The 22,900-nt window shown below is 45.2% G+C and overlaps 1 protein-coding gene across 3 annotated transcripts in view; it reads right to left on the bottom strand.

Moving 5' to 3' along the window:
- Positions 1-22,900, bottom strand: part of ARHGEF40 (Rho guanine nucleotide exchange factor 40) — a 236,045-nt gene that overhangs the window by 147,836 nt on the left and 65,309 nt on the right. For all 3 annotated transcript variants that reach the window (XM_056528603.1, XM_056528602.1, XM_056528604.1), the window contains exons 5-8: positions 20,690-20,804; positions 19,684-19,774; positions 19,397-19,483; positions 14,043-14,150 (exon numbers count right to left, since the gene is read on the bottom strand). In XM_056528603.1, coding sequence (XP_056384578.1) covers positions 14,043-14,150; positions 19,397-19,483; positions 19,684-19,774; positions 20,690-20,804 — 401 coding nt within the window. The remainder of the gene's footprint in view (positions 1-14,042; positions 14,151-19,396; positions 19,484-19,683; positions 19,775-20,689; positions 20,805-22,900) is intronic.

The following is a 22,900-nucleotide window of genomic DNA, read 5'->3' as shown; positions in this document are numbered from 1 at the left end:
AGAGCGGCTGAGCAAGTCCGCTTCCCAGTTCTCCACCCCCGGAATGTGGATCGCGGAGAAGGTGGGAACTCGAGCCTCGGCCCAGGTCAGAATCTTGGAGACCTCCTCCATCGCCGAGCGATAAGGTGGTGGATTTGGCCAGGCGGGAGACTGGAGGATCAACCTTAGGCGGCACAGTCCACTTGGCAACAAGATACGGAGGAAAGGGGAACTGAGCATGAATTTTCTTAGTTCCCTGAAGGCGTCTGTCCGCATGCTTCCAAGCTGAGTCCAACAAGGCGTCAAATTCTGCATGAGAACTGAAAGCCTTGGGAGAACGCAGAGAGCGGCGAAAGGAAACTTCTTGATCGGGATCCAAAGCTCCTGGGTCCTCTAGATGAAAATTTTCGCTGATGGCTGACCCTAAAACTTCCACCGTTTCAGACAATGCAGAGTGGTCTCCCTGATCCGAGGATGATTCCGATCCGTAATCCACTATTTCCCCTTGGGAGTGGAAATCTGCGGAGGTAGCTTTGGACGGAGGAGTGTGAGACCTGGAACGAGGAGACTGAGACCTATGATGACGACCCGGAGAACGGCCCCTGGATAGGGGGCGCTGCCAGTGAACCGGGGAAGAGGAGTAAGACCTGCAGGAAGAATGTCTATCCGGGTGCGGGACTCTGGAGAAGAGCTGGAGGCAACCACCTTAGAGTGCTTATGAGCGCGTTTGAAAAGGGGGTCAGGTGATACAGAACGAGACTCCCTGGGAGAAGCCCGCAGGGAAGACCGCTCCAAGGCGGAAGCCACCGATTTGGAAACCCTAGCCAGTTCAGAAATCAACTGGGTAAGGGAAGAAACCCACTCTAGGGGAGGGACGGCCCCCACGCATTCCAGGGGAACATCTTGCAAAACCGTAACAGACGGCATGGCTGGCTTGGGGGTGCTTGCGGATTCAGTGGAACCACTGGGAATTTTGGTCTTACAACCCACACAAGGGTCACGGTCGCCTGTCCGGGGGGGGGGGGGGGGGGGGGTTGGGTCTGGGGTCGGACATAACAGATAGTAAAAGTAGTCAGCAAAAAGAAAATGGAGCGATCTCACCAGTTCTGTGTCCCTCTGAAAGAAGCCGGAGCAGAAGACAGGACTGTGTCCCTCTGAAGGCTGGAGTGCAGAAACTGAGGTGCTGCAGGTCACACAGCATGAGAGATGAGGGGAGGGCTAATCGCCCCAGGTGGAGGCTCTCTCTGGTCAAGACATCCCTCATTGGTGGGGAGTGACCTCTGACCTCTGCGAGCAAAACAGTCATTGGCCGGCCGCAAAAAGGCCGCACAAGAGCAGTTGTGCCTGGCATCCAGGAACGGGAGAAAAAGAAAGTAAAGACAACGGACGCACGAGCACAGCTGCCGGAGCCAAAAGAATGCTGGGAAGCTCCTCAAAAGTAAGCAGTACCGAGAGGAATGAGGGGAGGAGAAGGAAACTGCCCTGCAAACCCCAGAGCCCCGATACTGAGAAGAAAAAGACCCCCCCAACCCCCTAAGTGAAAAATAAAAAGAAGAGAAGTCCCCTTGACTCCACAGGAGACCCCAAGAATAAGGGTCTCTCCCGAAATAGGTAGTTAAGGCGGAGTGAGGGGGGGGGGGGGTTGGGGGGAGGGATGGCAAGGTATATACTTACCCTATATCCGCCATACTTACCTATCAGACGTCTTCAGCCAGTTTTTTTAGATACCTGCATCACGTCAGGCTGCAACAGCGGGACGAGCAGGGAGAATAAAGGGACCTGGACCCAAGGTTCAACCCCAGGCGCTGGGGCCGTTGGCGGGAAGGGGTTAACGGTTCATAATCTTATGCCCCTTAGCTGCAAATGGGGGAACAGGTAGCGCCATGGTCCTGAACCCCCACCTGAAAACAAGAAAATAAAAAGGATAAAAGAACCTAACACAGGCCTAACTAAAAAACAAAAAAGAAGACCAGGTCTGGAGAGAGCTCCAGACTCTTGCTTCCTATGACACTAAGCTAAAACTGATTAGCTCAGGGTCAGTAGGCGGGGTATATCCTTGCCAGGAGGGGCCGACTTTTCTTTTTGTATGCCTAGTGTCAGCCCCTCCTAGTGGCAAGAGCATATACTCACGGTTCTGTGTCCCCCAATGGTTCCGACCGAGGAAAACCATTTCAGCAAAATTCGCTTTCCAAAAGCCCAATGTCGCTCCTTCCCTTCTGAGCCCTCTAATGCACCCGCAGAGCACTTCACATCCACCTTTGATATATTTCCTTACTCGAGAAAAATGGGGTTTCAAATTTTGGGGGACATTTTCACCTATTACCCCTTATGAAAATAAAAAAATTGGGGTAACATTAGCATTTTAGTAAAAACAAAAATAATTTTTCATTTTCACGTCCAACTTCAACGCAAAGTCGCCAAACACCTGTGGGGTGTTAAGGCTCACTGTACCCCTTGTTATGTTCCTTGAGGGGTGTAGTTTCCCAATTAGTATGCCACATGGGGTGTTTTTCGCTGTTCTGGTACCATGGGGGCTTCCTAAATGAGACATGCCCCCCAAAAACCATTTCAGCAAAATTCGCTTTCCAAAAGCCCAATGTCGCTCTAGTGCACCCACAGAGCACTTTATATCCACATATGAGGTATTTCCTTACTCGAGAGAAATGGGGTTTCAAATTTTGAGGGACATTTTCATAATTTACCCCTTGTGAAAATGAAAAATTTGGGGTAACATCAGCATTTTAGTGAAAAAAAAAAATTTTCATTGTCACCTCCAACTTTATTGAAAATTTGCCAAACACCTGTGGGGTGTTAAGGCTCACTGTACCACTTGTTACATTCCTTGAAGGGTGTAGTTTCCCAATTAGTATACCATGTGTTTTTTTTTCTCACTGTTCTGGCACCATAGGGGCTTCCTAAATGCAACATGCCCCCCAAAAACCATTTCAGCAAAATTCGCTCTCCAAAATCCCATTGTCGCTCTTCTCTTCTGAGCCCTCTAGTGCATCCACAGAGCACTTTATATTCACATGAGGTATTGCCTTACTCGAGAGCAATTGGGTTACATATTTTGGGGGTCTTTTTCTCCTTTTACCCCTTGTAAAAATAAAAAATATGGGTCTACAAGAACATGTTAGTGTAAAAAATGAAGATTTTGAATTTTCGCCTCCACTTTGCTGCCATTCCTGTGAAACACCTAAAGGGGTGACAAACTTTCTGAATGTCATTTTGAATATGTTGAGGGTGCAGTTTTTATAATGGGGTCCATTATGGGGTATTTCTAACATAAAGACCATCAAATTCACTTCAAAACTGAACTGAATTGGAAAATTGCTGCTGAACTTTGAAGCCCTCTGATGTCTTCAAAAAGTAAAAACATGTCAACTTTATGATGCAAACATAAAGTAGACATATTGTATATGTGAAACAATATATAATTTATTTGGTATGTCTATTTTCCTTACAAGCAGAGAGCTTCAAAGTTAGAAAAATGCAAAATTATCAAATTTTTCATGAAATTCTGGAATTTTTCACCCAGAAATGATGCAAGTATCGGCGAAAATTTACCACTAACATAAAGTAGAATATGTCACGAAAAAACTCTCTCTGAATCAAATTCACAAGTACAAGCCTCCCAGAGTTATTAATGCTTAAAGTGACAGTGGTCAGAATTGCAAAAAATGCTCTGGTCCTTAGGGTCAAAATGGGCTTGGTCCCCAAGGGGTTAAGTGATGCTGCGTCTGCAAGAGGCGGAGTAGTGGATTTGGACAGACGGAGGATCAACCGTAGGCAGCACTGTCCACTTGGTAACCAGGTCCGGAGGAAAGGGAAACTGAGCTTGAATCTTCTTCCCTGAAGGCATCTGTACGGGTACTTCCAAGCCTAGTCCAAGAAGGGGTCAAATTCCGCATGAGAACTGAAAGCCTTGGGAGTACGCCGAGAGCGGCGAAAGGAAACTTCCGGATCAGGATCCGAAGTTCCTGGGTCCTCCGACGTCTGGGGGTCGGAAATAACAGCTAGCAAAAGTAGTCAGCAAAAAGAAAATGGAGCAACCTCACCAGTTCTGTGTCCCCCTGGAAGAAGCCGGAGCAGAGACAGGCTGGAGTGCTGTGGCTGAGGAGACCAGGAGCAGCTGCGGTCCACAGAGCAGAAGAGAAGAGGGGAGAGGCTAATCATCCATGGTGGAGGCTATCTGCCCAGGACAGCTCCCATTGGTAGAGAATGACCCCCAAGCGCACGCACCACACTGATAGGTACTTTAGTGACCCCTTGGTGAACCAATTGGCCGTCCGCAAAAAGGTGGGCGGAGCTCCACCGCGGACCAAGCAGGGGCGAGGAGATACTCCGGCCCCGGCCGTAGACAAAATTAATAACACTGGTGCCGATGCACAAGAAACTTAAAGACGAGGCCCACGGGAGCAGCTGCAGGAGCTGCGGCCGGCATCCGAGAACGCTATTGTAATGGCCCCAAGTAAGCAGTACGGGGAGGCAGAATCGGAGGGGGAGGAAACTGCCCTGCAATCCCCAGGGCCCCGATACTGAGGGGGAAAAAAGGCAACCGACACCCCCAGCAAAAATAAAAAGGAGAGAAGTCTCTATTTCCCACACAGGAGACCCGAGATAAGGGGCTCCCCAGAAGTAGTAATGGAGGAAGAGAGAGGAAGGGAAGGGGGAGGGGCAAGGGATATACTTACCCTATCTCCGTGCTTTCCCGGTCTCTGCTGATTGCTGCTGTACTCTGGTATATCGCTATACTGATTTGTATCCCTACAATGTTATGTTTGTTTACATGCACACTGCACTTTATTTTGCATGTTATATATATATAATAATTTTTTTGCTCTCACTGTGAGATTCATATACATGTTTCCTACATGCTGCTAAACATCCTGTTTTTGCAAATTTGTGTACAAGATTATTGCATCTTTTCTATCTCATTGTGGTGGATCCAGTAATATATACACTATACCCAGCCTTCATTGCAGAGCCGGTGACACCACCTTTTAGCCTCATTCCTCCTTGAAAAATAATATTTTTAACTAATATATATACAATTTTTATGTACTTACATTCCACGGAATTAATAAAATGATATACGTTTTATAAGTGACTCCGTTTTTCTCTTTCTTGTTATTTGCTAATTCTGGTTGGAGTTCACATACCTATAGCCAACACCAGTACCTGGATTAATCGATAGTGCTTGGTCACTTACATACTGCTTAGTCATAATAATAATTTTTTACTTCCAGGTTTTAGTTGTCCGTTTGGGTATTTTTACCCTATCTCCGCCATACTTACCTAAAGATGTCTTCAGCCAGCTTTTTAGACACCTGCATCACGTCAGGCTGCAACAGCGGGACAAGCAGGGAAAATAGGGGGACCTGGACCCAAGGTGCAACCCCAGTGAGCTCCAGACCTGTGTCTGCCTACTATGACACCAAGCTAAAACTGATTAGCTCAGGGTCATTAGGCGGGGTATATCCTGCCAGGAGGGGCCGACTTTTTTCTTGTATGCCTAGTGTCAGCGCCTCCTAGTGGCAAGAGCATATACCCATGGTTCTGTGTCCCCCAATGGTTCAGACTGAGAAATATTAAGTTAATGATGCCAATAATTTTGTCTAGCCCATTTTTGGAGTTTGGTGTGACATTATGTCCAATTTGCTTTTTTTCCTCCCTTTTTTGGTTTAGTTCCAATACACACAAACGAAATAAACATGTGTATAGCAAAAGTACAATACAAGCAAGAAAGTCCGGCACTGCTGTCTTCTATACAGACCGATCCTAGAATCACGATTCACACACAGCTGTGATGCCGGGGGTGCAATCCAACTAATGGCAAAGCAAATACAGTCCAAAGATAAAGAAAAAAAAGGGATGCACTCACCCGGAAAACTTGAAGATAGCAGACTTTATTAAATCATCGGCATAACTCAGGCGGGTAGGCGCAGAGGAGAGACCTTTTACTTTACTTTACTTTACTTTTTTTTTTTATAAAAAGTTTATAAAAAGTAAAGCCCAAGCAAAAGTGGTACTGATAAAAACTACAGATCACGGCGCAAAAAATGAGACCCCCATACCGCCCCGTATATGGAAAAATTAGAAAGTTATATGTGGTCAAATTAGAGCAATTTCAAACATACTTATTTTGTTAAAATAGTTTGAGATTTTTTTTAAAGAGGTACAATTATAGAAAAGTAGGGCTGCACGATATGGGAAATATGTGCGATTGCGATTATGCGATATGTGATGCAATATAATACATAAATGGTGAAATCCCACCATTTCATGTCCAATCTCCTCCCTTTTACAACTAGCCACACATTTAATGCACACCGGCCATTTCACATCTCCTCCATCTAATTTATCTCTCCCCCTGTCACATTCTCCCCTCATGGTCACATCTTCTCCCGTCACATTTCCCCCCCCCCCCCCCCCGTCACATTCACCCCCACCACAACGGTCACATTCCCCCTTGTCACATTCCCCTCTTCTTGTCACATTCCCCCCCCCGTTACATTCCCCCCCTCTGTCACATTTCCCCCCTGTCACAATCTTCCCCCCTGTCACAATCTTCCCCCGTCACAATCTTCCCCCCGTCACAATCTTCCCCCGTCACAATCTTCCCCCCGTCACACTCCCAGTCACAATCTTCCCCCCTTTCACACTCCCCCTGTCACAATCTTCCCCCCTGTCACATTACTCTCCCCCCCCCCCCCCCCGTCACACTCTCCTTCTGTCACATTTTGTACTGCAGCAATACACTAGGTTTCCCGGGCGGTTATCAAATCACCAACCTAGTGTGTTTGTTGCTGAAAAAGACCTTTCCCCATTAGCCAATCACTGGCTTGACACGTGACACAGCGGTGGCCAGTGATTGGCTGAAAAGGGAAAGGTCCTACTGCTTGTATGGAGAAGAGATGAGACACCGGACCACACGGAGGGAAAGGGCATCTGCAGGGACCGGGAGTAGGTGAGCAGAAGTTTTTTTTAAATTTTACTCCCAGTGCCCTTTTACTAGGCTCAGTGTTTTTCTACCAGGGTGCCTCCAGCTGTTGTGAAATTATTACTACAACTAAAAATAGCGATTTTTGCTTTTTGAGATATAGCGATACGGCCCCCCCGAGAAAAACTTATCTGCTCGGGCCGCCTCCCGTGTGCTGCTGCAGGCAGGTAAAAACAAAATTTAAATACTAAAATTCAGTGTTTCCCAACCAGGGTGCCTCCAGATGTTGCAAAACTAAAACTCCCAGCATGCCCGGACCGGCAAATTCTGTCCAGGCATGCTGGGAGTTATAGTTTTGCAACAACTGGAGGCACCCTAGATGGGAAACACTGAATTTTAGTATTTAAATTTGTTTTTACCAGCTCTGCCCAGCCCCCGCCTGCAGCAGCCCACGGGAGCCGGCCCGAGCAGATAATCGCAAGTTTTCGCGCTTCAATTGCTTTTGCGATATATCGTGCAGCCCTATAGAAAAGCATATAATATGGGTATGGGTATTTTAATTGTATTGACCCACAAAATAAAGAAAACATGTCATTTTTACTGTAAAGTGTACAGCGTGAAAACAAAACCTTCCAAAATTTGCTAAATTTCAGTTTTCCCACATAAATAATAATTTTTTGGTTGCGCCGAACATTTTATGGTAAAATAAGTGATGTTGTTACAAAGTAAAATTGGTGACGCAAAAAACAAGAACTCATATGGGTCTGTAAAGAGTTATGGTTTTTAGAAGGCGAGGAGGAAAAAACGAAATTACAAAAATAAAATTGGCCTGGTACTTAAGGTGTTAAATGACCAAAACTGAGTCACCTAGTGACTAAGTTCAGCCCCCTTCTTGCTAGTATAAACTAGGAATCGACCGATATCGATTTTTTAGGGCCGATACTGATAATCTGTCACCTTTCAGGCCGTTAGCCGATAACTTATACCGATATTCCGGAGTTATCGGCTATTTCAACCCCCCCCCCCCCCGTCAGGGCAGAAGCCGTTGCAGATCAATGATTTAAAGCGGGCGCTTTAAATCAATGAACTTCAGCGGCTTTTGCAGGGCCAGAGACTGCGGCGGCACCCGCTTCTCTCCCCCTGCCTGTCCTGAGTCTAACCACCACAGTTGCCCCATCGCCTCCACCCCCATCCTCTGCCCACATACCGCCGCCGCTGCCCCATTGCCTCCCCCCATCCTCGGGCCACATGCCGCTGTCCCATCACCTGCCCCTCATCCTCTGGCCACATACCGCCGCTGCCCCATCGCCTCCCCCCCATCCTCCGGCCACATACTGCTGCTGCCCCATCGCCTCCCCCCATCCTCTGCCCACATACCGCCGCTGCCCCATCGCCTCCCCCCCATCCTCTGCCCACATACCGCCTCTGCCCCATCGCCTCCCCTCCATCCTCTGCCCACATACCGCTGCCGCATCACCTCCCCCCCATCCTCTGGCCACATACCGCCTCTGCCCGATCGCCTCCCCCCCATCCTCTGGCCACATACCGCCGCTGCCCGATCGCCTCCCCCCATCCTCTGGCCACATACCGCCGCTGCCCCATCGCCTCCCCCCCATGCTCTGGCCACATACCACTGCTGCCCCATCGTCTCCCCCCCATCCTCTGCCCACATACCGCTGCTGCCCCATCGCCTCCCCTCCATCCTCTGCCCACATACCGCCGCTGCCCCATCGCCTCCCCCCCATCCTCTGCCCACATACCGCTGCCGCATCACCTCCCCCCCATCCTCTGGCCACATACCGCCTCTGCCCGATCGCCTCCCCCCCATCCTCTGGCCACATACCGCCGCTGCCCGATCGCCTCCCCCCCATCCTCTGGCCACATACCGCCGCTGCCCGATCGCCTCCTCCCCATCCTCTGGCCACATACCGCCGCAGCCCGATCGCCTCCCCCCCATCCTCTGGCCACATACCGCCGCTGCCCCATCGCCTCCCCCCCATGCTCTGGCCACATACCACAGCTGCCCCAGTGCCTCCCCCCATCCTCTGCCCACATACCGCTGCTGCCCCATCGCCTCCCCTCCATCCTCTGCCCACATACCGCCGCTGCCCCATCGCCTCCCCCCCATCCCCGGTGTTATAATTACCTGTTCCCGGGGGTCTGCGATCCTTCTGGCTCCGTCAACGTCCTGCGCTGTCAATGTGCGTACTGACGGTGACGTCACTCGTCATTACGCCGCGCACAGCAACAGCGCAGGACACAGAAGGATCGCGGACCCCGGGAACAGGTAATTATAACACCGGGGATGGGGTGAGGCAATGGGGCAGCGTCGGCGATGGTCAGGGCGGGGGTGGGGCATTATTGGCATATCGGCAAGGTAATTGCTGATACTGATAATGTCCAAAATCGCGATTATCGGCCTATAATATCGGCCAAACCGATAATTGGTCGATCCCTAGTATAAACTAATATGACTAACACTGCTGCACACAGAGAGATTTAAACACAGATGCTGCTGCTTCAAGTAAGTGTTGTACAGGGTGGGCCATTTATATGGATACACCTTAATAAAATGGGAATGGTTGGTGATATTAACTTCCTGTTTGTGGCACATTAGTATATGTGAGGGGGGAAACTTTTCAAGATGGGTGGTGACCATGGCGGCCATTTTGAAGTCGGCCATTTTGAATCAAACTTTTGTTTTTTTCAATAGGAAGAGGGTCATGTGACTTATTGGGAATTTCACAAGAAAAACAATGATGTGCTTGGTTTTAACTTTATTCTTTCATGAGTTATTTACAAGTTTCTGACCACTTATAAAATGTGTTCAATGTGCTGCCCATTGTGTTGGATTGTCAATGCAACCCTCTTCTCCCACTCTTCACACACTGATAGCAACACCGCAGGAGAAATGCTAGCACAGGCTTCCAGTATCCGTAGTTTCAGGTGCTGCAGAATGGGCAAAACAAAAATTGGAACAGGACCCTCAGTTTACGCAGAAGATTTTGTTCAGTGATGAGGCAAACTTTTATGTGAATGGTGAAGTTAACAAACAAAACCACCGCTATTGGTCTGACACTAACCCACATTGGATAGATCCCTCCAAGACTGTTGGAACACAAAAATTTATGGTATGGTGTGGTATATGGGGTACAAAGATAGTGGGGCCATTCTTCATCAATGGAAACCTCAAGGCCACTGGATATGCGAAATTGCTACATGATGATGTGTTTCCCTCTTTATGCACTGAAGCTGACACATTCCCTGAGTTTTTCCAGCAAGATGGTGCACCACCACATTATGGGTATCAGGTCCGAGCATTCCTAGATGAACAGTTTCCTGGAAAGTGGATTGGTCATCGTGGGCCAGTTGAATGGTCCCCAAGGTCTCCCGATCTAACCCCCTTAGACTTTTAGCTTTGGGGTCATCTGAAGGCAATTGTCTATGCTGTGAAGATACGAGATGTGCAGCACCTGAAACTACGGATACTGGAAGCCTGTGCTAGCATTTCTCCTGCGGTGTTGCTATCAGTGTGTGAAGAGTGGGAGAAGAGGGTTGCATTGACAATCCAACACAATGGGCAGCACATTGAACACATTTTATAAGTGGTCAGAAACTTGCAAATAACTCATGAAAGAATAAAGTTACGTTAAAAGCAAGCACATGGTTGTTTTTCTTGTGAAATTCCCAATAAGTTTGATGTGTCACATGACCCTTTTCCTATTGAAAAAACTAAAGTTGGATTCAAAATGGCCGACTTCAAAATGGCTGCCATGCTGACCACCCATCTTGAAAAGTTTCCCCCCTCACATGTACTAATGTGCCACAAACAGGAAGTTAATATCACCAACCATTCCCACTTTATTAAGGTGTATCCATATAAATGGCTCACCCTGTACTAACTCACCCCAATGCTGGATTCACATAACTACTGCCATTCATGCTGCAGTGTCTGAATTTCTTTCATCAACTTCTACTACACATTATACTTTTTTTTTATTCCAGAGCTACTCTCTATGTGTTATGTGTGGGGGACATTATAAAAACTAGTGCCTGCACTTCCTGAACTAAGCTCAGAAAACAATGATAATTAGAAATTAAGTCTACACAAGAGAAAAACTGCCAAAAATGCATTAAACAGGTTTAATAATGGTGACCCTACTCTGCTGTACTATAGACTAAACATGATGGCTCTTTTCTCCCTTTAAAGGGGTTAACCACTGGAAAAAAATTATAAATCAACTGGTGCCAGAAAGTTAAAGGACATCTGCAGCGTTACAAACACTTATCCGCTATCCTCAAGATAGGGGATAAGTGTTTGATCGCGGGGGGTCCGAACGCTGGGGCCCCCAGCGATCTCCTGTACGGGGCCGCGGCTCTCCCGTGCAGGGGACGTGCCAGCCGCAGCATGATGTTGCGGCCGGCACGCCTCCTCCATACATCTCTATGGGAGAGGCGGGGAGGCAGCATTCGGTCCTCCCCGCATCCCCCATAGAACTGTATGGGGACGGGAAGGAGACGGGGCGTCACCGTCGACTTCTAGGTCGACGCTACGCGCCTTAGCGCTCACCATGAGCGCTTATGGCGGCGCCCCGTTAGGGAGATCGGGGGGGGGGGGCCCAGCGGTCGGACCCCTGCGATCATACACTTATCCCCTATCCTGTGGATAGGGGATAAGTGTAATGCCGCTGTAGTTGTCCTTTAAACAGATTTGTAAATTATAGAAAAAAAGGAAATTTTAAGTGCAGCTCACAACTATACACTTACCGAGGTGAAATGGGGTACACACCTATACCACGGTGTGTTGGAAATATCAATAAAGAAGGAAAATGGTTTCCCCCACCTCAAGATTCGTTTTTATAATGAAGATAATTATAAAGATATTGCAATAAGACCATGCTTCAATTATTCTAATATTTTATTAAAATGTATCATACATATTTTAAATTCCACTCTCACCCTTGTGGGAGAAGAAATAGATTTAAAATACAAATAGAAATAAAAAAAAATATGATCAATATGTCACTCAATTGCTATATTTGCAAAGTTAAATTCATGGACACGAAGATATCTATTGAATGTAGCTGTCCTTTGTATTGTAGCAATAGTTACTACAATGTTAATGTATTGTCTCTGGTCAGATTTTTCAATGTAACTGTGGACTGTAACAGATGTTATAATAAATGGTGATCTATTACCAGTTCTTTGTAGTCGGCAGTTACTCGCTGAGTTGCTGATATGCTTGCAGGAATATGTGCTGGCATGCACAGGTGGCGGCTGGTCCTGACGGCGCAGGGCCTGGGTAATACCGCCCGATGGAATCGAGGAGATGAATGCAGAGCCTCGTGGTGGCTGGTACTGACGGCGCAGGACCCATATGATGCCGCCCGATGGAATCGAGGAAATGGATGCAGAGCCTCGTGTTCTCAGCGTCTGACGTCAGAGTTCATGCGGACTATGGGAGCTGAGACTGGTTAGACCCAGACTTAGATGCAGGTAAGTCCTGGAGATGGATTGCTCCTTCAGAGCTATAGATATTGTCCAGAGTACGGCTGTCCAGAGTCTTGGAAGTAAAAGTTCTTTAGGCAATGAGTGGCATAGATATCATAAGTAAAAAACTAGACGCGTTTCAGGGTGCTTAGTAATCTCTGACCGTTTCTTCAGTAGTAATTTTTTATATATTTATGACTACTGAAGAAAGGGTCTATATCTATCTATAGCTCTGAAGGAGCAATCCATCTCCAGGACTTACCTGCATCTAAGTCTGGGTCTAACCAGTCTCAGCTCCCATAGTCCGCATGAACTCTGACGTCAGACGCTGAGAACACGAGGCTCTGCATCCATTTCCTCGATTCCATCGGGCGGCATCATATGGGTCCTGCGCCGTCAGTACCAGCCACCACGAGGCTCTGCATTCATCTCCTCGATTCCATCGGGCGGTATTACCCAGGCCCTGCGCCATCAGGACCAGCCGCCACCTGTGCATGCCAGCACATATTCCTGCAAGCATATCAGCAACTCAGCGAGTAACTGCCGACTACAAAGAACTGGTAATAGATCACCATTTATTATAACATCTGTTACAGTCCACAGTTACATTGAAAAATCTGACCAGAGACAATACATTAACATTGTAGTAACTATTGCTACAATACAAAGGACAGCTACATTCAATAGATATCTTCGTGTCCATGAATTTAACTTTGCAAATATAGCAATTGAGTGACATATTGATCATATTTTTTTTTATTTCTATTTGTATTTTAAATATATTTCTTCTCCCACAAGGGCCCTGTGAGAGTGGAATTTAAAATATGTATGATAAATTTTAATAAAATATTAGAATAATTGAAGCACGGTCTTATTGCAATATCTTTATAATTATCTTCATTATAAACACGAACCTTGAGGTGGGGAAACCATTTTCCTTCTTTATTTGAGATTTGTAAATTACTTCTATTTAAATTTCTTAATCCTTCCACTACTTATCAGCTGTTGTATGTTCCAGAGGAAGTTCTTTTCTTTTTGAATTTCCTTTCTGTCTGACCACAGTGCTCTCTGCTGAAACCTCTGTTCATTTTAGGAACTGTCCAGAGTAGAAGCAAATCCCCATAGGAAACCTATTCTGCTCTGACCAGTATTATATAGCTTCCAGGTCCATAATAGTCATAGACATTCCGGATTTACATGGTAATTTTCAATCGCTGCTAAATGATACTCTACAACCAAAATTGAATTTAAAAAAAAATCCAATATTTAAAATCACTCGGGAGGAAAAAATGCTATTGTTAGCGCAACTGTCACTATGAGAATGAATCTATTTTTCCTCATAAAGAACGTACACAGTGTTTTCATTTGGACATCTGAGAAAGAGAAATACCCCGTCAAGCCAGATGTGACTGTCTGGGTAAGTTTTGTCTCTGCATCCTCTTACACACATCTGGTTTTCACTAAGTCTTTCATAAATCAGGATTTACCCAGGACGGCATGCTTTTACAGTCATGTCATGTATGCTTAATATCTGTGCTGGTAATGACAATTTCATATACAGTAATTGTAGATTGTTGATGATGCATGGTTTATAAAGAGCGTAAAACACACACAAAGCTTTTCATCTCACCCGCTGGCTCCTCACACACTCATTGTGTACATATGGCCTTTCTCCCCCAAGACTCTCTGGCAGCTCTTCTGCTTCAATATACTTTGTCAGGTCTGACATTTCTACAACCTAAAGGGTCCAAAGAGGAGAACTATGTTAAAATCAACACACACAAGATACAGAAACTATTTTTTTTTAGCAGGGGGGAGGGGGGGGGGGGGGGGTTACTATGAACAAGATTTAACTTTGGAAATACTGCTCTGAATTATTTCTACTGTCTAAAAAGTCTGAGTCAAACCAAATGTTAATGTATAAATTGAAGTGCATATTTTCCATCCTAGGGGAAAGTTTTCTTATTCACACTTAAGCTAAGATTGCAAGGTCCAAGAAAATGTTCTCGGATATGGAAACACTGATGAAGAGTCATAGTTGTGTGTTTGTCAAATAAGTTTCATCAATGCCATTCTTTGTGCTGGGCTATGAGAAGGCTTTTCATATTAGTGTATACACACCTTCAAACATCAATACTTTGATACTTCAGGGGTGTGGAAATAAAAAAAAAAAAAAACTACTTGTCCAAGGGACTAAAGTGGAACACAATCTACTTGTCCCTCAAGAAAATCCACTTGATAAAATAATTTCAACCAAAATAGTACGATTCACCCCACTAGACCACCAGGGATGGATCTAAGATCCCTTTAGACACTGCTGTCAACTTAGACAGTGGTTATCTAATGGTTTAATAGCGGCCATGGTGATCGCAGCATGCCGGGCTATTAGTGGCGGGAGAGCTGTAGCTAGCTCCTTTTACACCCAAGGCAAGCCCAGAAAATTGCGTGCCCCCCCCCCCCCCCCCATCTGACCCCCATAACTCCAATTTTTCTATATACAGGGATGTATGAGGGTAATCTTATGTGCCGTGGTCTGTAGTTTTTATTGGAACCATTTATTATCAGAACTTTTATTAGGAAAGGGGCTTATTCACATATATACGCACTTTTTAAAATATTTTAATCACTATTTTTCAGTCTTCATAGGGACTTATCTATGGAGTCTTTTGATTGGAAAACACGGAACAACGCTGTGTTACTGGGGGGCAGGGGTTATTCTGCTTCTCCAGTTCATGTGGTGCATTTTATTTACTCTAATTTATGTGTCATTATGTTGCATTGAGTTACTAGATAACTACAACACCCAGCATGCCCTGATACAGCCTCTGGTTGTGTGGGTGTTGCAGCATGTTGCACTGTATAGTAGTACAGTTAAGGTTATTGTGTAACATGCAGGGAGTTGTAGTTTTGGTTCGTGTCAGCTGCAGAGCCATAGGCTGTGTCAAGGAATACTGGGAATTGCAGTTAGTAACTACAACACCCAGCATGCCCTGATGCAGCTTATGGCTCTGCAGCTGATCCGAACCAAAACTACAACTCCCAGCATGTTACACTTTATAGTTCTACAGTTTAGGTTATGGTGCAACATGATGGAAGTTGTAGTTTTGGTTCGGGCGTGTTTGCGTGCATCCGTGGGGCTCTTGGCCGGCGGGTGAGTATGAAGGGTGGGATTCTGGGGGTGCAATTCAGTCCGGGTGGCCAGAAACCACTAAAAATAAATTTAAAAAATTAGATAGCACAACTGGAAGCAGCACTTGTCAGTCCGCCCCTGTACAAAACATACAGGCATACACATATCATACATACACATATACATACACCGGCCACTGCCCCCTATATTATACATTACATACATACATTATACATACAGACACATCACACATACACCCGCCGCTGCCCCCCCCCCCCACATCATACATTACATTCACACACATCATATATACACACACATCACACATACACTCACAACATACATATACACCATACATATGCACACATCATACATACACCTGCTGCTGCCCCCCCCACATCATACATTACATACACACATCACACATACACCATACACACATCATACATACACATACACCAGGCTGCTGCCCCCTATATCATTCATTACATACACACATCACACATAGACACATCATACATACACATATACATACACTGGGCTGCTTCCCCCTATATCATACATTACATACACACATCACACATAGACACATCATACATACACATATACATACACCGGGCTGCTGCCCCCTATATCATACATTACATACACACATCACACATAGACACATCATACAGACAACATACACATCATATATACACATGACACATACACCATACATATGCACACATCATACATACACATATACCAGGCTGCTGCCCCCTATATCATACATTACATACACACATCACACATAGACACATCATACAGACAACATACACATCATATATACACGACACATACATATGCACACATCATACATACACCTACTGCTGATACACCCCCCCCATAATCGTACAATACATACATATACATACATACATGCCAGTGTGAGGTGAAATCCCCAGCCTGTGCTGTGCAGTTCAGTATGTCTCCTCACACACGTCCTCTCCCCTCCCCCCCGCTCTGCGTTTTCCCCCGTGAAAACTTGAAACCTCCCCGTGATAAGCGAGGTCCTGTGTAGACAGAGCAGGGGAGGGGCTGTGTACGTCCTCATTCTCCCCCTGTCTTCTTGTATTCAGAGCTGTGCTCTCCATCCTCCGGGAGGGGGATGAGGGGGCGTGGCTTAATCATCTCCTGCAGACCGTCCTCGGGCTCTGCCCCTCACACCGGCTGGGGGGGCTCTGAACAGTGGCCCCCGGCTACTGAAATCAGCTGGGGGCCGCTGTGAGGTGAGATGGGTTCGGAAATCTCACCTCACACCGCCGCCCCATCCATATACACTGAGCACCGGTGTGAGGTGCAGACTTGCATCGGCTCCTGCGCCTCACACCGGAATTAAAGAAAAATAAGGGGGAAGTCGGTCTGTCCCTGCTTGCCCGATACAGGGCTAAATCTATAAAAAAAAATTCACCTGCCCGGCGCCCAAAACTACTTGTCCCGGGCGATAGGATTTCCACATTCCATTTACACAGTTATATGTCCACTAAGATGAATTTATTGTCAACATAAAAGATGCGATCAGTTACTTACACTGAGCAATAATCAGGAATGAAAGTCTTAAAGGGGTATCCTGGCATCAAAAATTATATGATGCTAGGGCCGTAAAAAAAAGAAAGGAAAGCTATACTTGCCTACATGGAGTCCCCCACATGTCACACTGTAGCATTTGTTTCCATGCGCTTTCAGTCCTCTGCTGCTCTTGACTTCTGCCTGCTTCCGAGTCACTGGCTGCAGCGGTGTTGATTCTTGGCCATTGATAAGAAGGCAGGGTTTGCTCCGAGCTCTCGTCTCGGAAGCAGGCAAAAGACAAGAACAGTGGAAGACCAGAAGAGGAGGAAAGGGAGCTGCAGGCGTGCTTACAGAGAACATGAGTAGGTAAGTATAAATTTACGAGAAAAAGATGTGTAGTTCACTTAGGGCCAAGGAATATGTACCCAAGGTTACTGGTGATACTTTCACCCAAAAAAGCCAGCACTGTGTAGGAATTGGATATAAAATTTATATAGATCAGTCCTCAAAGGTGAATAGGAAAATAGAATAGAAATAGAAGATGGATCCAGTAATATTAAAATAACAATATATTATGGTGTATAATGACAACAAATAAATTAGCCTGTCGCCCTAGCAGGGCCCTTGCATCGGGCGAAGGGGCTCAGCAAATGGATATGTTAGATATCAAAGATAAAAGGTAATATAATTGGATAAAAACTAAAATAAAATAAAAGTTCAGGCGTGTATACCAACTGGAATGATTAGCAGCTGAGTTAAAGTGCAATAATATGCAATAATAAAGTGCACTTGTTTACTAGTTTAAGTATAGATTTACTTTCTTTTTTTTAAACATTTTTTAATTCCAGAATACCCCTTTATCGTTAATTAATAATCATGTATCTAGTATTTATCCAGGGTTACTGCCCTGTTCTAGTCCATAGTTGCATCATCAAATCTTCTAGGGTTTGAGCTGAAATATTCCAGCTTTCTTTCATGCATAGACAGAGCACTGTTAATTTGATATCTGAGAAGGGTCATCTTTGCACCAGTTACTTTAGTAATCTGCTCCCAAACAGGACTCTAAATGACTTAAAGCATACCTGTCATAGTGCAAAAAAAAGTGATATGTTACTCAGGACCCAATCCTGATCATGTGCATATAAGTTTTATGTGTCTCGGACCTATATATCCAGAGATATAATCATTTATCTGCTGGTTAGTTACTTTTTCATTGTGCAGGCTGGAGGGGGCGTGTCAGTCTGTCTCCCTCACAGGAGCAAGCCTGTGCAGTCAGCCAATCAGTACTCTCTACTCTGTAACCCTTTCCTCTCTGGTTTTATGCTGTGTCATGTGTCAGAGGAAGATACTTGGAGCTTGCCTGCAGTAATCAGAAGACATTATGGTGAATTCATAACAAGATAAAATGTATAAATATAAGAATAGATCTTAATAAAATTAGTGCAAGGATTTTTTTGATAAAAGTGCAGCATTTTTATGAATACATGTCCTATCTGTTTATCTTCTCCTAGTAAAGCTGGATGCTAATCAGCATAGCTGTCACTATGTGTGTCATTCATCTTTCACAGATTCCTGAATGTCTGATCAACTTCTTTGTCATTCAGGAGTCCGAGAAAGCTTTGACTATTTCAGCATGCTGGGAGTTGTAGTTTAGTAACAACTGAAGCTGCAATGTTTGTAAATAACTGTGTTAGAGCAGTGTTGCCTCCAGCTGTTTTTAAACTACAGCTCCCAGCATGTCCACACATCCTTTATCTGTAGTTTTGCATACACAATAGAAATCTCCTTTACTGGATACCGGTATGCTTTACGGCCGGTATCCAGTATGCTGTAAAATCTAGACTAGTCTGTCTGGCTAAAAGACAGGCGACCCTTAGTGGTGGCTATTTTGAGATTGAATTTCAGGTGAAAGTTTTTTTTTTTTTTTTAACAGGTGTATATTGTGAAATGTCATATTATAATGAGTCCTGCAATATATGAAAAGTTTTTAACTATGACAGTGCCTCTTTAACCATCGCTCCATTCATTGTCTACTTCAGGTTCTCAACGGTCAGACCCCTGCAATAAGACACTTACTGTATGTCCTTATAAGTACCTATGGTGGTAAAACCCTTTTGAGAAGATAAGTAGAGAGGTTAATAAAATAAAAGGGCAGACACAATGGACATTTGTAGTTTCCACTACTCTATTTTTATCTAAATAGAAAATAGAAATGATAAAATATTATGAAAGGTAATCTTACACTATGTCATTCGGCTGTTTCCATCCCTCATTTAATAACCAGTATTATGTGATGTTCTCACCTGTGCATCAAAAAGACCACTTCTTACTGGAGCAGGGCTCTCTGTATTACATACTATTAAAGTGCACTTTATATAAGCATGGATGTCCTGTGAAAAAAATAAATCATATCTCAATGTGATACAGTACAGGACAGTATTGGCATGATACAGAATTGTGTTCTTACATTAACTAAAAATATTTTGCCCTAGTATATGTTTCTAACTTTCTGATGCTTGCAGATGCTCTTTTTATATGTACTATACATTTGTTTTCAGTTCTTAGGGTCACAGAAAAGGAACTCATTTACCCTGGTTTCTTGAAGCAGTTGAAGGAAAGAGTCAGAATTGCAGTCTCGCAGATCCACAATGAGGGTCATACCCAAATCACGTAGATCAGATCTGAAACATAATTGGAAAGTTTGCAGACACATCCAACATTTCAGTTTGAGTATGTTAAACTATTTCATACTGTTATCACATCAATACATGGAATTATTAAAGGGGTACTCTGGTGGAAAACCCATTTTTTCAAATCCACCTGTGCCAGAAAGTTAAAACAGATTTGTAAATAACTTTGATTTAAAGATCTTAATCTTGCAGTACTTATCAGCTGCTGTATACTACAGAGAAAGTTGTGTAGTTCTTTCCAGTCTGACCACAGTGCTCTCTGCTGCCACCTCTGACCATGTCAGGAACTGTCCTAAGTAGAAGCAAATCCCCATAGCAAAATTCTCCTGCTTTGGACAGTTCCTGACACACGAACAGAGGTGGCAACACAGAGCACTGTGTTCAGAATTAGTTAATTTAAAGAAGTAGTTAATTTAAAAACATTCGCACCCCTTTCAGTAAATGTGGTTTTCTAAGTATTGTTGAGTGACACAGTGAAGCTTGCCTTTAACTTGCTCTACTGCAAAAATGTTCTCAGAAATCAGTCTATAAAATGCATAGTCACAAAAAATATCTTTAAAAGAAACTTTAACCTATAGAGTTGTATGAATATTACTTGTAAATCTTGCGTAATTCCATTACTCTTTGGGGGAGATTTATCAAAACCTGTGTAGAGGAAGAGTGGTGTAGTTGGCCATAGCGAACAATCAGATTTCTTTCACTTTTGAAAACCTGTGGAAAATAGAAGAAGCGATCTGGTTGATTACCATGGGCAACTGCACTACTCTTCCTTTACACTGGTTTTGATAATTCTCCCCCTTTGAAACTAAACCTTTCTGTGTAGTCCATGCCTAATTGTTATTGCATAAATAGGCTTGCTGTCCCCTTTAAAGTAAATATATTACTGTTTCTCTGTGCAAATTTTACCTGAGAAGGGAGAACAAGTATAATATTGTTTCCTGAATGTTTTCCTGAGAGTATTCTGCTGCAGCCTTAGGCGGAGTTACAATCAGCAGTGCTCTCTTCTCTCTGTCCTGGGCACCTACACAGATATTTAAAAAACCAATTAGAGACAGCTGTCAAAGGCTCAAAGAAAGTAGTGCAGACAATAGTATAACAGTTGCCAATGGCGATCAATCAGCCCTTTTTTATCTTTTTTTTTCTCCAAGTATATTATTTGTGCTCTTGTCTACTCTTATTAGTATAGAACTTACAAACTCAGAAGCAATAAAAATGTCACAGGTAGGTGAACTTAATTTTAGTAATGGGAATAAATATCAGGTGATGGGTGAATATCTTACATTAACCCCTAAACGACCACAGACGTAAATGTATGTCCTGGTGCGGCGGTACCTAGCACACCAGGACGTACATTTATGTCCTGTGTATAACTGCGAGCATCGGAGCAGTGCTCGCGTCATACACAGCATGTTCTGGCTGGGACCTGCCGGTAATGGCCGACATCCGCGATTGCACGGATGTCCGCCATTGATCTTTATTAACTTTTTTTTGGCAGTGTTATAGCTCCCATAGGGAGCTATAACACTGCACACACTGATCTTTTACATTGATCAATGGTTTCTCATAGGAAACCATTTATCGATGATTCTGCCGCTTGACTACGGTAGGTAAGGGGACCCTCTTCGTGTCTTATAGTTGTTCGGGATGCCGCGGTTTCACTGCGGCAATCCCGAACAGCCCCCTGAGCTAACCGGCATTAGTTTAGTTTCACTTTATATGCGGCGATCAACTTTGAACGGCGCGTCTAAAGGGTTAATAGCGCGTAAAATCTCTCTTTCTCTGAGGATCCATTGGGGGACACAGGAACCGCGGATATATCTTGCTGCCACTAGGAGGCTGACACTAGGCATTAACAAAAACCAGAAGTCGGCTCCTCCCGGCGGGATATACACCACCCACTGACTCTGAGCTAATCAGTTTTAGTCCCAAAGCTGTAGGAGGGACCGAAAATACCACAATAGCCTGAGAAATGCCCAGCCAAAAACAAATGAACCAACTCACTGACAGGCAACTGACCCTCAGGTCAACAAACTAAGAACCAACAGGGTGGTAGCTGTGTCCTTCAATGCATCCTCCGAGAAAGAGATTTTACGGTTAGTCTTAAAAAATCTCCTTTTCTCGTTCGGCTTGGAGGACACAGGAACCGTGGGACGTACCAAAGCAGTCCCCGGGGTGGGAAAACAAGACCAACCAGAATTCAGGCAGATGGCAATGCCACTGCCGCCTGAAGCACCTTACGGCCTAAACTGGCGTCAGCAGACGCAGAAGTGTGCACCTGGTAAAACTTGGTGAACGTGTGCACGGAAGACCAAGTGGCCACCTTACACACCTGCAGGGCTGAGGCCCTGTTGAAGACCGCCCAAGAGACCCCAACAGAGCGAGTGGAGTGAGCCGTAACCCGGAAGGGGGGAGTCTTCCTCTGAGAACGATAGGCCTCTGAAATGGCGGGAGATGGTCGCCTTAGAAGCTGGCCTTCCGGAATGACGAACAGCGAATCAGAACGTCTAAGAGGTGGCCGCGAGGTAAACCCGTAAAGCTCTAACTACATCCAGGTTGTGGAGAGAGCACTCCCTAGGATGAGATGGAGCTGGGCAGAAGGAGGGAAGGACAATATCTTCGTTCAGATGAAAGGATGAGACCACCTTCGGAAGAAAAGAAGGCACTGGCCGGAGCACGGCCTTGTCTTGTTGAAGAACCAGAAAGGGGGGTCTGCAGGAGAGAGCTGCCAGTTCCGTCACCCTCCGGATGGAAGTCACGGCAATGAGAAAAGACACCTTCCAAGAAAGGAAACGGAGAGAGATGTCCCGGAGAGGCTCAAATGGGACAATCTGCAAAGCGCCAAGAACCAAATTCAGGTCCCAAGGTGGAGTGGAAGACCTGTAGGGAGGAAACCTACTCTCAGGGGATGAATTAGAATAAATGACCCTGGGACGCCTGTGAAAGCGTCGGCGGCCCGAGGATGCCGAACTTGCCTCCCGGGAAGGAAAATGCAAGGAGGAATGCTTTAAGGCAGTAGCCTCCTCTCTGGAAACCTGCGCCTGATCAGAGATCGTCTGAGACAGTGAAGACACCTAAACCTGAGGAGGGTCAGAGATTACGCGCTCCATGGGGCTATCC

Source organism: Hyla sarda, chromosome 1 (assembly GCF_029499605.1).
Source record: "Hyla sarda isolate aHylSar1 chromosome 1, aHylSar1.hap1, whole genome shotgun sequence".
Lineage (NCBI taxonomy): Eukaryota > Metazoa > Chordata > Amphibia > Anura > Hylidae > Hyla > Hyla sarda.
Note: the sequence above shows the minus strand (reverse complement) of the source record. Positions and strands in the feature narration are given on the sequence as shown.